Genomic DNA, 16,439 nt, shown 5'->3' on the forward strand with positions numbered 1-16,439 from the left:
GGTGAGTTTACAGCACATACACATCATGCGGGATGAGGCATACACGTGTGACTGCAAGCAGAATGAAGGGAGGTTATCCAATTGAGAGCGAGTCTCGAGTATACTCAGGCAGGTGACTATGGGAAATGCGTGTTGTAGCAAACTCAGTCCGCCCTCAATGGGTTAAGGATGAACGAAAAATAATGATTAGTGATGTATGCGAAACAATGATTAATTCCTGGTACAGATGATGCCATTTAAGTGCAGGTGAACTTTTAAGTAGATGAATGATGAACTTTAGCTAATCAATATTCTTTGTTTTGAAAACTTTTTTTTTCTCTAGATGAATCCAAGGGGCAAAAGAGGATGAACGAGGCTTTTCCACCACCCCCGCCAGTGCAAATGGAGCATGCCGACTGTTTACCTTCCTGCATAGGCCAGGCATGGTGGACCTGGGAATGCCACACGTATTGTGAGGGGTGCAGCAGGGAACTCAAGTGGATGTGCTCTATTCCCTCTGCATAGTACCGCAAAGCTGTTTTAGAGGTCAAAAGGTCATCATATCCCCAATATGGGCACAGGTTAGTTGACAGTAATCAGAAAAAGGCATCCAGTGAGAGAGAACCGCAAGATGGTGAATAAGTTATTAACCAAAGCCGTTATTGGAATGGAAACTGGGCTCTACTCGCAGAACCAGAGAGTGAGTGTAGAAACAAATCAACAATATTTCTTTGGTCAGACTCACACGTACAATGGAGGCCATGATTGAGCCGTGTAGTTGGAAATGCTAACATTGGAGCTGGAGGGTGTGAGAGAATGACACACAAAACCCACACAATGAGATCACAGAGTCTTGATACCCAAATGACAAATATTGTGCCCTGTCGATTGAAGATTGGATACCTGGGCTTCTAGGTAGGAGAAACATTTCCATCACCTGTTTCCCTACGACCTGTACCACCCTTGGCCCTCTACCTTTGCCCCTGTACCACCCTTAGCACAGGACCATCTTCAGCCCAGGACTACCCTTAGCCCACTGCTTCCCCTAGTTCAGGACTTCATTTGGCCCAGGACTGTTCTAAGCCTATTTTATTCCTTGCATTCTTAGGTCTGCTATAATTTAGAAGAAAAAAAAAAAAGAACAAGAAAAAAGAAGAGGCTAAGGTGTAGCATAGCATTTTTTTTTTTTTTTTTTGCTTGTGCATTCTCATCCCAGAACCATTTGCTCATCAATCAGGGTAAGTGAAAGAAGAAATAAATACTCATATAGACAAGGGCATCTGAGGCATCACTCCATTATAACCTTTCATGAATAATGAAGCAATGTAACTGTGGCCCTAACCCTCCCAAAATGTGGTCTTAGGTAATCCTGGACTATCAGTTGGGCTGGTCCCCTTCCTCAAAACAGGGCTCAGCTATCAACCCTAGTATGGCCAGGCAGATTCACACCCCCCCCCCACTCGACGTTTCACGTTATAATTCTGTAATGAAGGCCTCCATGAGGCTTCTTGACTTTCTTAATTTGTTCGAGTTTTAGCATAGCTATAAAAGTCTGGCCTGATTAGGGTTAAACCCCCGCCAAATTGGTACGACTGAGTGGCAGTGTTTCCAGTGTTAAAAGGCTATGTGTGACTTTTTTTAAGGGGGGGGGGGGTGATGGCAAGATAATGTTAGAGGGGTCTAACTGGACAAGCCCAAATGACATTCCTTCACTATTAGAGTAACGTGTGATGCAATGAATACAAGATGTATGCGTTCATGCTGTTTGGGATGATCTTGACTTGGCAGGAACAAGCCCCTCAAGTTGTAGCGGTGCAAATACTTGCCTAGATGCTAGTTTGTATGTGGCTTGCTTTGTGCACACAGCTTCTAACATTTCCTCACACCCCTGATCTATATACACTGTACCCTTTTATCTTTCATGCTTTGCCATTTAATATTCATATATATATCTGTCTACCATTACATCTAAGCATGACATAATCATTCATGTATGACTTTCCCCCATTTTATGGTAATCTACAGTGGGAGGACATGCCTTGTTTTTTAGGGTTCAAGCAGCTGGGGAATAACATAATGTGGTGAGTGTAATACCAAAAGATATATCATTCATGGAAGTAAAATGAAAAACAGCAATGACGTAATTAACACCTTGAGTAAAACTACATTGTAGCAAAAAACAACCAAGAGTAGAACATGGCAAAATATATTCTGTGTGGAATAATGTTAACTGCACACGATGTATAATATCAGGACATGAATGGGGTATAAAAGCACTTTGCATTTGTTCAGCTCCTCCCATCCGCCCCCCCCCCCCCAACACACACACACACACACACTCTGGGAAATGGTCAAGTCCACTGGGGCTTACCCTGCATTATGTGCCTGGCATGGAAGAGCTCAGAGTGGAACACGTTGAGCACAGGTTCAGAGGGGTTGGTGAGGGGTAGGAAGTAGGTGCACTCGCTGGTGATCAGAACCTGCATGCCGTCCTTGGGGTGCTGACGCAGCTCCTCCATCATGAAGTACCTGATGAGGGGAACACAAGAAAAGAAAAATAGCTCTTAAAACATCCTTTTTTGTTTAACCCTATTCTAACTGGGGGGGTCAAATTGACCCCCCCTCGACGTTTCGCGCCACGATTTTGCAACGCGCAAATATTTTGCTGCGTCGTTTCACGACTTTTTTCATTGAAGTCTCCCGCATATTTTGAGACCAAATTTGCGACGTCCGGGTGCACCGTTTTGAAGTTACGTAATGTTTTACATATGCATGTCAACCAAAAAACAGCTCAAATTCATGATATCGTGTGCAAATCCAACGCAAATTGTGTTTTTTGGTTAAACTGATATAAATTAGATTATTTCAACTTTTAACCATTAAAATTAATCAATTCTAGTCTAGATAAGCCTTAAAAAGTGCCTGCAACAAATTTTGGCAAAAAAACAATAGAAAACAAAAGGTCGAAAAAACAATAAAATACATAAGAAATTAACAAAACAATAAAAAACAAAAGAAATTGATTTTGATTGTGCTATTTTTTTACACAAAAATTGTTTGATGTGTCTTGAGGAATTCTAACACAAAAATTTAGCAATCCTCCAGTCTTTTTAATGGAGTTATAGGTGAAAATATGATTTCATGCACAAATTTGCATAATTAATTTATTAAAAATAGAAAGGCAATATTTTTCTATTGTATGACCATGTAATCTTGTAGTTGACATCCAGCTCTATCTTCAGGCAAAATTTTGCGGCGATCGCGCGATCGACGGCCGAGATCTGAAGGGGGGGTCAAATTGACCCCCCCTCAGTAAAAACTTGGTCTCAAATAGCCCAGTTAGAATAGGGTTAAATTATGGATAACACCAGTGAAAAGCATTCTCCTGGCCTATTCTGCAAAAAAAAAAAAAAAAATGTTATATCTACATTGTACATAAAACAGATATCAAGCTACAGAGGTGTAACTTATTTTGAAAAGGAACATTTCAGTAGCTAAAGTTGCCAAAGTGAGATAGTTTGACTCATCCTCTCCCATACAATGTGTTTATAAATCAGACCATGTACTACTTATACATCTGAAATCTTTTAAAGTTGTTGCCACTTTCCTTTGTGTTATGCTGGTAGACCGATACAAACTATTTGGATACTTGTTTTACATGTCCAACTGTCATAATTCACAACAATTTAACACAATTTTATGAGTATGTATGTCTGTGATTTCATATCATGGTTAGTACTAAAACTGCTGATGGGTTTAGAGGCAAAGACTGTCCAAATAAAACCCAGATGCCATGTCAGCTTACCTCTCACCGACCCCTTCGCACAGAATGTGGACAAACTCGAGACCCCTGGCGTCATGGAAGGAGTAACGGGGAAGAAGCCCAGCAGGGTTCTGGCAGCACCTCCTGGGCCGTGCCCTGGGGGGCATGATGTGACTGTCACGGGTGGTGGAGCTGCGGATGGCTGCCATGGTGCCCGAGGCCAGGTCTAAGATGCCTGCAGCGGGCTTGGTGACGGTCCCAACGATGCCACGCCCTAACCCCTTCATCAAACCCTAATGGTGTGATGGGTGTAAAGAATACAAGAACAATAAAAACAGAAGCAAACTCCAATGTTAATGAAAGAATGAATTGTGGCAAATTTATATCATCAACTTCTATATCATTTACGTACAATCACTGCAATTATTCCTCCTTCTGTCCTTCTTTGTAGCTAGACAAAAGGAAGTCAAATATAATAGGTATTGAAGTTTTGATAACTTTCTCTGAAACAGCAACTCCTGCATGGACAGAGAGAGGGACACAATAATCCCCATTCTAAGAATTGACTATCCTTGTTTGGAAAGAACAAGGGACACACTAACCCCCACTCCAAGGCTAACTACTAGTTTGGATAAAAAGACAGACACACTGACCCCCACACTAAAACTGAACTACTCCTGTTTGGGGGGAAAGAGCGACACACTAATTAACCCCACTCCAGGACTACATGTACCTAGTACTAGTTTGGATAAAAAGACAGGCACACTAACCCCCACTCTAGGACTAGACTACTCTTGTTTGGAAGGAAAGATGGAAATGTTAACCCCACACCAGGACTGGACTACTCTTGTTTAGAAGGAAAGACAGGCACGCTAGCCCCACTCTAGGACTGGACTACTCTTGTTTGGAAGGAACGAGGGACACACTAAACCCCACTCCAGGACTAACTACTAGTATGGATAAAAAGACAGACACATTAACACCCACTCTAGGACTGGACTACTCTTGTTTGGAAGAAAAGGGGGGCAAAATAGCCCCCACACCAGGACAGGATTATTCATGATTGGAGGCAAAAAAGGGGACACACAAACCTCCACTCCATCCTCTGCGGCTCCTTTGTAGGTCTGGGTGAAAACACTGGTGAAGCCACCAACCACCCCAAACGCAAAGCCCTTGACCCCAGCCGAGAGGTGACCCGAGCTTGTCCCGTCGTGTGCCCCGCGGATGACGTTCCGCATCTCCTGGTGGCGGTTGTCGAGGGTGACCGTGCCAATACCGTCAGAGATGGTTCCAGTCACCTGGTTGTGACAAGGATTCGGAGGTGTGATGTAGAAGGATTCAGGTATCAAATTTTGTCTTGTGCAATTCTAAAGAAAGTGAAATGCTTGAAACATACAGTACAAGAAGTTTAGAACATGCTAAGCATGAAAATACAGGCAGATGAATTACACAAGAGTGATGGATTATACCACAAATTTAATTCATTCACAGCTTTGACAAAGAAATAGATGTATTCAGATCTCACAGTGCAAGAGACAAGATTCTGTTGCTGCTATAGATTTGAAACTAAATATAATATAAACTAAATATAATCTTAAAACTAAATAATTCCATGCAAGACACAATGCAGTTTTTTTGGGCTTCGTGAGATTGCATTTCTGCTAGTCTCTACAGTGAATACATATTCCATTTTCAGATGGTAGTTGGTACCTCATACATACATTGTTTGTTAAATGCAATTCAAATCAGTAATGGCTCATTTATCAGATCTGTTAGTATAGTTGCCCCCCTTTGCTGATCCCCCAACAACTTCAAATATTCAAATTAGATGTAATGCTATGAGTATAGGTCGAAAGTTAGGATGTGTTAAAGACAACACTGCAACTATTGAGATTATAATCCATAAATTAATAAATAGGGGTTACTATCTTTTTAATAGACGAGAGGGGGAAAAGGATATTCAAACAAGTTATGTGATGCCAATGCTGTCACTCACCTTGGCCGCTGTGTTGGACATGCCGTGGGTGACATTCTTGACCAGACCCGTCACACTGCCCTCTAGCACCAGCTCCTTGAGGCCGTCTTTGAAGTCCTGGATCAGTCCAACTGGGTTTCCCAGGAAGTCCACAGAGCCGAGAATCTTGACCGCTTGGCTCTTCAACTCCTGGGGGGGGGGGGGGGGGGGGAGAGTTGAAGTTAGTGACACCAGAGCTTGTAGACAATTATGGCAGGTGGCATCTTCAACATCCCTACAAATATTCCATGGAATTCAACTCTCCCAAGATTCATGTCAACAAGCTGCTACCATCAAGAAGTACATGAATCTGGGAAATTTGCTTCTTTTATGCTTCTGTGCTTGCACCTTAAAATCGACAAATGACAAATGACAAATTGACAAATGATGCACATACCGGACATTTGTCTCTCAAGTGCCATAAAAGTATAATTGCAATTACTATAATCTTCATTTGGACTGTAATCAAAAGTACCATGGCAATGCTCTTCTGCTGAGTACAGTACTGCTGTTTGTCTGCTGCCAAAGGAACTGCAGCTACTGCAAGTTGCAACTACAAAATTTATAAAATTAATGAAATGGAGCTCTTGTCTATACAAAGAAAGTTTCACTTGACAGCATCTACAGCTCTTAAACACTAAACAGACCCAGGATTCAAGAAACTTGCATGTAAATGCGCAGTCTACTTTGCTTGATGGTTAACTAGGTTTATATCGGCCATCTTTGAAATGAAGATGGCGGCGATTATCACACCAACCACCAACAGCGCCCTCTCGAATCATGGGTCAGTGTACCTTTAACCTGTTGAGGATGGGCTGATTTTGCTATAACATGCATTTGCCATAGACACCTGCCTCAGTATACTAAGGACTAGTCCTCAACAGGTTAAGTAAGAAGTCAATAAAATATAGGGCTGGCCCCCTACCTCCATGTAATGCTTGAGGACTGCGTCAATGAGGAAGTCCCTCGTCTCAAACGGGTGGAGTCTGGTGAAGGGGTCCAGGGAGACGGGGGCGTCCTCAAACTGAATGAGGAACAGCCTCATCGCCGTCTTCAGCAGCTGCAGGTCCTGCGGGATCTTGGTGGAGGTGTACATGCTCAGGCGGAAGTCTGTGGCGTTGAGCTTGAGCGTCTCGAAGAAGAACCGCTTCATGAGTGGGTCGCTGCTTATTGGGCTTTGAGAGAAAAATACAGGTTGTGGTTAGCACATGAGTCAAAGGGTTGAATCAGAAGAATCTGAAGAAAAGCTTCCTTGAGGAAAGGATCAGAATAATAATAATGATAATAATAATTGCATTTATATTGGTGTTTCAAAGCGGACTGGTGCTATTCATACAAAAAGACTAGAAAACACGATAACATTTTAGGACAATGCAAAACCAAAATTACAGTCTCAAAGGAAGAAAAAGAAAAAAAACAATACATGTGATACAGTGATACTCTAATTTATAACTGAATGGAGCTAGATATTTGCAATTACTTTTCACTAACAAATCTTAAATTCAAATTTGAGACGGTGAATGAAATGATTATCTTATATCTGCTAAAAAGACTGACTTGAATGAATAGTTGCTGTTTTGATAGTTGATGAGATATCCCATTTTTGGGAGGGAGGAGAGTAAATAACCATGGCTAAATACATTCCCTTTCTTTGGAGAAAGGTAACATTTTTTTTTGGGACCAAAGAACCCAAAATGGATACCCACCTGCTTGTCTCATAGTGAGTCTCATCAATGGTTTCCATGGCGACATCTGACTGGGAGAAGCCAGAAAACTGGAGCAGCTTGAGGAGGAGGAGCTCCTCCACATTGATGGTGATCTTGCTAACAGTAAGAATCAGTCGCTGTAAACAGGAACATGGCATATTACGCAATCAATTTCCCTTGTGAATATCCTTTAAAATACAATATTATTCATCCCAAAAAAGAACTTGTAAATACAAAATGTACATCTACAGTAATCACATGTAAAAACATATATTATTTGTGTCTTAGGACTATATGCCATTTGCAGAATAATATGATTTAATAAGTTAACATCTCTCACTCCTGTGTCTTCTTTCTACAAAATCTTTGCGCATACATGTAATTGCGACCAGTGCACATGATCAGTCAAAGCGGTATTGGTATAGGGGATATCTGTTGCATTCCTCACCTTGTAGATTTCTACCGTAGAGGAAGCCCCACACTGCTTGGTGGCCACCAGACTCAAGGCGGGTGGTCTGACCCGCCCCTCTGATGGCGTGACCACAAAGAGAGAGACAGGTTTCTGGGCTAGCGAGAGCTGGTTGTCAATCTGCATCAGGAGATTACAATACAAACAATGTGAATGAATAATAGCAACAGTCAAACAAGCAAAACTTTTCAAAATTTAATGTCTTGAAGTTTAAGTTCCTGAACTTTGGTCAGTCTGAACACAAATTCCATAAAACTTCTTGTGAAACTTCCCACTTTGACTAGGGAAATTTCACAAACCCTCAGCAAATTTTCTTTTGAAGTTTGTGCAGTCTGACCACATGCAGTAGGAACTCTGTGAAGTTTGTCATGTGACCAGTTCCGAGCACTCACTGGATTTGCTGGTCAGCTGTCACACAGCAAATGATACTATGCTTTCTTCTTTGTTCCGCACACATACCAGTGACCAAAACATACTCTATAACTTATTGAGAACTGAAACCTCAAAAAGTTTGGTTGTCAGTGTGAACAGACAAGCAAACTTTGTGAAGTACCCTCAAAACTTCTTGACATTACCTGTACACTGCTGACGCTTGCATTGAGGTCCACTTCCTTGACCGTCTGGACATAGTGGACATCGATTCCAAAGAGGGAAATGTAGACTAGCTCTTCCGGCACCTGGTTGACCAGTGATAGGCCGATACCCTCCTTCAGCCAGACTGCAATCTATGAGACAGACAAACAAGAATAAATCAAGCTCCACATCACATAGATACCCAATGATATGTAAAACTATAGACATGGCTGAATGTCTTTTATTCATACAGCTGAGATACATACTATACACACAAAAGCTTTTTGTACCCCAATACCAGAGCTTGGAAAGTTTTCAGTACAATAGAGATAAATGATTTGGTCCACAGTCCGTCATATTTTAAACAAAGTCAATATGTCTTGAGGGTTGTGCACAGAATCTCATATGAATGTAATGCATTGGAACAAATTCAGGTGCAAAGGACTGAGAAATTAATGGTCTAAACAGAGCCAATGGTCTAAACAGAGCACTGCAGGCTTATCATTTTTCTTTTAATACCTGAAAATCGAACACATAAACCCAATTATACTGTGTGGACAAAGACTTTGACAACACTGTTCTAATCTGGATGTTAAAGGTGCATGGTCCCGGTGTTTTAGTCAAATGCGTACGCAGGCGCACGGCGCAAGTTTCCTATAGAGACCTACGCTATCGACTTCTCTTTGGCGCTTACGCTTTGGCCCACTTTCCCCGAGTCCGAAGAAGTCCGATTCAGTGTAGTCAGTGGTCTGATCACAGTTCGGCTCATGAATCGGCTGAGGGGGATGACAGCTTTAGTAAACTTCTTTTGTGATGTCACAATAACAAGCACATATGCACGCACCCTGGCATTACTACAGACTGCGCGATGCGCAAAGAAGACAACAAAGGCAACGTTACTTAGCAACACCTACGCACTTTACTCTTGATGACAGCTCAACTTCGGTAATCTTCGTATCAATGCTAACGATGATCGGCAGTATCATCAACAGCGCCATCTACACTACCGGGACTATGCCCCTTTAAAAAATAAAAGCCAAAATGAAAGGAATGGTATAAATAGTTTTATCTATAATTATGTTGATGGACAGAAGCCTTTTCCACTTTAAGGAAGTCGTTTGTAAAAAATGTAAATTGTTTCATGCCAATCGCATAATTTTTTGTAAATCTGAATGCAAACTTTTGAATCATGTTCCTCTACATTACGTTTAGTCAATCATGGACCATGGAGTGTTTTCATTACGTTTTGCTCAATTTTGGGTGTGCATTCATAATATGAATGGTTTGACAGCTGATGCATGCTGAAACAGGTCAAGCTCAGCTTCATATTCACCACAAATGTTGTATGAAATACTTTATAGTTCGTAGTTATAGCAGAGACTCAATAGTTTGTTTGTGGACACTTAGTATTAAACTCTATACACCTTTTGAACACATTTCAAAAATACAAATTGCAAATGATTTCTTTGAAGAGTGAAAGCCATGAAGCACCACAAGGAGAAGGGGAGGGAAGTGTCACCTCTAGCTCTTTGCTGCCCTTGGACGAGCTGGTTTCCCTTCCAGAGATCTCTTCCATGGGAGACTGCTGCTGCTTGAGTTCTAACAGCTCAAAGCCGTCCACCGACGACCCGGGGATGGCGCTGGGCACGGGTGGTCGTGAAGCCTTGGAAGAAAAGGATGCAAAGAATATGATGCAGGAAAAAGAGAAAGGGACAGTTTTTATCACATGGCTTTAAAACACAAAAATACAAAATCTTTTGTGGGCTGAAAATTTCCTGTTTTCACTGTCTAACTTCTTTCCAATCTCCATTCTATGAAAATAATTCTGGTGCTTCACAAAAAGAGAATGTCATGTGGAACTATCTGTGTGGAATGTACAATCAACTTGCATTCCACCTTGGAATTTTAACAGCTAACCCATTAATTTGGATATAACCAAAAGACTGCATAAGATCGCTTCCAGTGAGTGATGTGATTGGATGATTAGAATTTGGCTTTGAACTGTGTCCCCCCACCACCAAGAATGATAATATGATGGGATATATTTGATGACGGAGGAAAAAGCTTTAAAAAACTAATCCCCAATCCATTTGGGTACAAGAGAAATGTTTCAATATTAAACTCAACCATTACACGAGAAACAAACAGTGGGTCTATTAAATATCCCCGGCAGCCCCTCTCCTCTCGGAACGGTTCATTGTTTGTGATAATTATAAAGTTGAGATGATAAACGCACCTGTCTCCAGCTGTCCATGATGAGGAGGGCCCGGGTGGGCCCGTCGGCCACCACCCTAACGCTGAGGTCCCCTGAGCCGGGCAGATTCTTCTGTCGACTGATGACCTGCTCCAGGGGGATGTCCTCCTGAGAGGCGTCCATCCTGCCTCCGGGCTTCAGGATGAGAGGACTCCCTAGCAACGAGATGCACATGGAGGGAATGTGAGGCTCAGTGCGAATTACGGCAGAACAAATACAGAGTCAAGTGTGTGAGTGAGGCACGTGTAACTTCACAAGATTATATTCCCAAAGTAATGTGACGAGACTAGAAGTTTGTTGAAGAATATTAAGTCGGTTGAGAAAAATAAGGGTATTGAGTCATTAATGCCATACATTATGGGAACCTTAATGGCCTCTTCTTACTCAACCAATGATTTGTACCGGTACTCATATTGCAGAACTACATGTACATTGCAGATCCATGCATATATGTCATTTTCATCTGGTTGTATTTGTGCTTGGTTAAGTGCTGCCATACGGATTGACAAACTCATCATGTTATTGGTGCCTGCATACCATCCATCATTGGAGGCTTCATAAATTGGTATTAAATCCCCCTATAACTCAATATAATGGGATTTTCCCATCCATAAAAGGATTTCTAACATATGGTCTAACCTGGTTTAGCGCACAATTCAATCTGTACCAATTGACAGGTAGGATGAGTTCAGAACAACTGAAAGAATGCCATCATTTAGAACTTGAATATATCAACATTCTTTGTCTTCCTGAACACCTGTACATTACACTCCCCAGACACTGCACCAAGCTATATCATCCACAAGTAGTTGATGCAATTACTAATTATGCATCAGTGAAAAAAGAAACAAACACTCGGGATCCTTTACAGGTCTGATTCACATACCTTCCTTCAGTCCTATGATGCCATATTTGGGTTGAACAACATGGTTGCTGTCATGGCAACGCAGTCTGCCATCCTAGAAGACAAAGCATGTATGGGGAGTAACAAAGTTAATCAGCAAGAATGACCCTATGATAAGCTATCAACCCATTGAGGACTGTTTGATTTTGCTACAACAAGCACTTCCCATAGACACCTGCCCAAGTATACTTGGAACTCATCCTTAATGGTTTAATGGGACTTCAGAAGAGTTTGTTTCACACATCTTGTATGTCAATGTTATTTCTTCAACATTGTTTTATTCTTTTTATTAAAAGTGGGTTCATTTTTACTCCTATGTGCCATCTTAAGTATGAAAATCTTAACTGACAAATTCCCTTTATAAGTCAACCTTTGACATCTAAAGTAATTTGATTACATTGGTAACTAGAAAAGCACTCTGAGAACGCAGACCTCTGCTAAGCAGCTACTTTCCACCAATTATCTTGCTCTTCCATAGAGATCAGTGATTTCCACCCACTGAAATATTGCCTGATTTCCTTATACAGAGCCTTAGTTACATCATAAACCCTCAGCTCCGTGGCACGCCTCGCCCTAGCAGAAACTGGAGCATGCACTTAAGTGCGCAGCTTGAACTCCTAGGTTCAGTGACCCTACCTGCCAAAATATTGAAAATCCTTCATAAACTCCATAAAAAATTCCTGGATCTCTACCAAAATTTAACCATCTGTTGCTTATGTAATTCTCAACCTTTCCCGTAAGTTCCAATCAAATTTGTTCACAACTTTCTGAGTAATTTGGCACATGGACAAACCAACAAACCAACAAACAAACACAGATGAAAACATAACCTCCTCCCTTGGCGGAGGTAATAAAAGTGGTTAACTTTGCATGCCCTCAAGAAAATATCACTAGCTATTTTTTTTGGTGGCCCACTCACCTTGCCAAAGTACCAGGTTTGAGTACTAGCTACTTTTTTGGTGGCCCACTCACCTTGCCAAAGTACCAGGTTTGAGTGCTCTGTCTCCTTTCATCCTGTTTCCGTAGTTTCAGGGTCATCTCCTCGCCGGACGTGAAGGTCGCGGAGCTGATGTCCAGCACCAGACCGTTGCTGGATGTCACGCTGCCTCTCCTGGCGGGGTCCCTAGGGGCAGCAAACGCTTCGTTCTGCAGCATGCCGGTCGATGTCATTCGCCAGAGCTGGCTCCGCCTCCCTGGCTCCTGCTCACACACACACACACACACACATGAATATAATAGATTCCACAATAGCCTTATGACAACTTAACTCATTCATTTATTTTCTTTCATCAACTGCAAAAGTTCAAATTTTGGCAATGTGGAAATTTTTTACGCATTTCATGCAACATGAAACTAGTGCAAAAATTTAAACGTGGGAAAATTTTGCTTATCACATAAAGTATTCTTTTGTATCTTTGATCTCAAGGTGGGTATATTATAGGGATATAATTAACATTCAACATGTTTGTACGCTGGTCTATTCAGTATTGCTAATGTTACAGATGATCTTTCTCATATTTAGATTCACCTCTAAAGATTGCATCATGCTTTCTCTACACCATCTTAATACACGACATCTGTTTGCCTACTTTGCCTATTTTGATGTTGCTTTGAACGTGTACTTGCAATTTAACATAAATCATATTATATCCTCCCCCCCCCCCCAAAAAAAAAAAAAAAAAAAAAAACTCCAGTGAATTTATGTTTTTTATCATCTCATCATATAAGGTGTACCTTTTTCCTGAGCACAACAGGCGAGTCTACGTGAGGGACGTCAAAGACCAGCTGGGAGGAGGCCCAGAAGCTCCCCTTGGGAGAAGACTTGATGAAGGACTCCGGAGTTGATGGACTGGACAGGTGGAGAGATAGAGAGAGATATGAAAATGATGCGGAGAGAAAAACGTTTATAATAACTGGGAGATAGAACATTTTGACAAGCAGAGGCAATAGTTCTGCATCAAAAAGAAAAACATAGAAATGATGTAGAACAACAAAACAGGAGACATGAGAGGAATGAGAGAGAGAGAATGAATATAGAAGTACTGTACCATAGGAGAGGATAAAGAGAGGTATATTTGTGATGGACAAAAAATCATATGATGAATTTACCATCAAACATCTGATTCAGTGGTCCAATTCATCTGAAATGTCAGCTGTCTTACTTATACATGACATGCACTTGAATATGCCAGCACAGGACGACACACAGAGACTCCAACACCAAGCACCTTCCGATCTGGAGATTCTCCCGCCTGACACCCCTAGCAAACGGGAGACTCCAAGTTGATATGCGCGGGGCGTGAAGTTCCTTGCAGCCGGTGTACAAGCTCTATAGGGTTGTAGATGCTCTCTTGTGCTATCTAAGGCTTATTTTTCAACATACAATGGCAATAAGTAAGAAATCCTTTCCAACGGGAGACACAGAGCCAGGGAGGGAGAAATTAAATCTCAAGCGGGAGAACGGGAGATTGTGCAAAAATGGGCTTTCGGCGGGAGATCTCCCATCGAAAGCAGGAGAGTTGGAGTCTCTGGACACATACATGTATATGAAAACACACACAGCACAGATACACATACACGAGCACAAACACTAGGATTTTTGCATGCCTTCAAACATTAAAAGCTCAGCTGTGCAGTTTGTATTTTTATATACACATACACCAACACCAACACAAACACATACTGCACAACACCAAAACTAACTTACATACAATGTACGTACTACTAACACATAGTTATTACATACACCAACACACACACAAATACATGGACAGAGATTCTACACATCTCTACTCACCCTTGGAAGGTGGACTCCATGGCAATGTAGATGAAGTTCTCATAATACAGGTGTTCCCCCTCCTCAAGTTTGTCCAGGTTATAGATGCTACTGGAGCCACCTTTGACCTCACACACCATGTGAGGGGGCTGGATCGGTTCATCCCAGGCATAGGGAACTGAGGACAGGGAAGAAATGTGTAAAGAATCAAGCATTTTGCTCATTTTACTATTGTTGAGAAGAGGTTAGTTTTTTACATACTCTATGATGCATACACATACCAATGAAAATGAATGAAAAATGAATGAAAAATATACCAATGATAACACTAATGCTAATGATTGGAGTATTGTAATGCTTTTACCCATTAGAGACTGGTCCTGAGCATATTCAGGCAGGTGTTTATGGAAAATGCCCGTTCTGGCAGAATCAGCCTGTCCTAGCGGGGAAGATATGAATCCCCCCAAATTTTGCTTCCAGTGTTTGGTTGTGAAGATCACAAGTGACCATTTAGCAGAGCTTCTCATGACAGAAGCATTTACACTGCATACTTCTCATTATATCCCTCATCATGTAAAGTTTCTTGCCATATGATTATACAGAGCACGAAAATGGTGTAGTTTTACGAGATAGCTACGAGCAGCTGGATGCAGTGCAATTAGTTACTAGCCAGCATGATATAGTACTTTTGGGAATCCACGATCTGCACCCAATCGTGATCATTAGATCGATATCTAAATTTCTCACATTAGAATGTAAGTAGTGCGCGTAGTAGCGATACTATAGAACAGTATGCTAGCAGCGCGGTGTGCCCAACGGCACTACAGAAATCTGTGGTGCGATGGCATGTGTGTGTAACGTTAGTGTGATCAATGCAGTTCAGCTCAATTGACAAAGTGACTGCTTCAAGTAAGTGAGGAATGATTGCACTCAGAAGTACAACATATCGGGTACGAATTAGGAAGAAACTAAAACCAATTTTGAAGATGATCTGGGTAACGAAGCCGCTTTAGGCCTATTTCTAACAGTTAGTCCTGGACCTCCTCGATCTTTTGGAGTTCTGCACGCTGTAGTCTAGCTTGTGGGTATAGGAATCAACAACGGTGGCCTATGCCTACAGTACAGCGGTGTCGTTCGCCACGCACTGCACGCACTGCTGCTGCACTGTCAAGGCCTAGATTTAATGTTAAGCCTGCATATTTTTCCAAAAGGGAACCTTGTCATCACTCTAGTAAAATGCTCGAGAGGGATATAAAACAAATATCGACTGCTTTCTTTCGGGCCATTTGCCCTCGGTGATTTCTCAACAGTGCCATGTCCCTCGACTTTGTCTCGCGACATAGCACTGCTGAGAAATCACCTTGGTGCAAATAGTTTTACCATCTCCCTCTGTAGCAGTCGATATTTGTATACTATCTGAAATGTCATTGGTCAAAGTTGCTGAATGACTTATTAAGGAGAAGTGGTGCAACAGGCATGCTTTCTCCTGGCTTATAAATCATCATATGAATAACATATTGGTCTTTTTCATCCAGGGTATGGATCCTCTTCAGTATTGCCACCGTTCTACCAAAGGGTTTCACCATCGTTATTACCCTAGCATTGCCAGGTACCCATTCATACAGATGGGCCCAGAGGGACAGTGTGGGTAAAACATCTCGTCCACTTGACAGGATTTGAACTTGGGACCTCTACTTGAAAGTCAAGGGTTTTAACCACCACGCCACAAAGCCCTCACATATCACATTTGCAGATCTCAAAAGGCCTTCAAACTGACACGCTATGCTTCGCTCAAAATTGATGCCACTATAGAAGAACTGCATGAAGGCCTTTGAAACAATCGCTAGTAAAAGAGAAGCTTTAAAACTCCCACACATATGATTTTATCAAAACCATATCATACACTTTCTATCACAAGCTCAGATCTTGTTAAAAGTCATACTGGGTCTCATCAACTGGATGACAGCGTGCTGCTATCATAACTCTACAAAGTTCAGGCTG

General features: G+C 41.7%; 1 protein-coding gene across 1 annotated transcript in view; it reads right to left on the reverse strand.

Moving 5' to 3' along the window:
- The window catches only part of LOC140238618 (intermembrane lipid transfer protein VPS13D-like), a 133,365-nt gene that overhangs the window by 8,642 nt on the left and 108,284 nt on the right, over positions 1–16,439 (reverse strand). Inside the window, exons 55-68 of the mRNA XM_072318518.1 lie at positions 14,460–14,616; positions 13,397–13,511; positions 12,635–12,862; positions 11,645–11,717; positions 10,741–10,913; positions 10,024–10,167; positions 8,507–8,656; positions 7,911–8,051; positions 7,463–7,599; positions 6,682–6,931; positions 5,739–5,906; positions 4,834–5,040; positions 3,785–4,035; positions 2,351–2,508 (exon numbers count right to left, since the gene is read on the reverse strand). Of these exons, the coding sequence (XP_072174619.1) occupies positions 2,351–2,508; positions 3,785–4,035; positions 4,834–5,040; positions 5,739–5,906; positions 6,682–6,931; positions 7,463–7,599; positions 7,911–8,051; positions 8,507–8,656; positions 10,024–10,167; positions 10,741–10,913; positions 11,645–11,717; positions 12,635–12,862; positions 13,397–13,511; positions 14,460–14,616 (2,352 nt within the window). The remainder of the gene's footprint in view (positions 1–2,350; positions 2,509–3,784; positions 4,036–4,833; positions 5,041–5,738; positions 5,907–6,681; positions 6,932–7,462; positions 7,600–7,910; positions 8,052–8,506; positions 8,657–10,023; positions 10,168–10,740; positions 10,914–11,644; positions 11,718–12,634; positions 12,863–13,396; positions 13,512–14,459; positions 14,617–16,439) is intronic.

This window comes from Diadema setosum, chromosome 15 (assembly GCF_964275005.1).
Source record: "Diadema setosum chromosome 15, eeDiaSeto1, whole genome shotgun sequence".
NCBI lineage: Eukaryota > Metazoa > Echinodermata > Echinoidea > Diadematoida > Diadematidae > Diadema > Diadema setosum.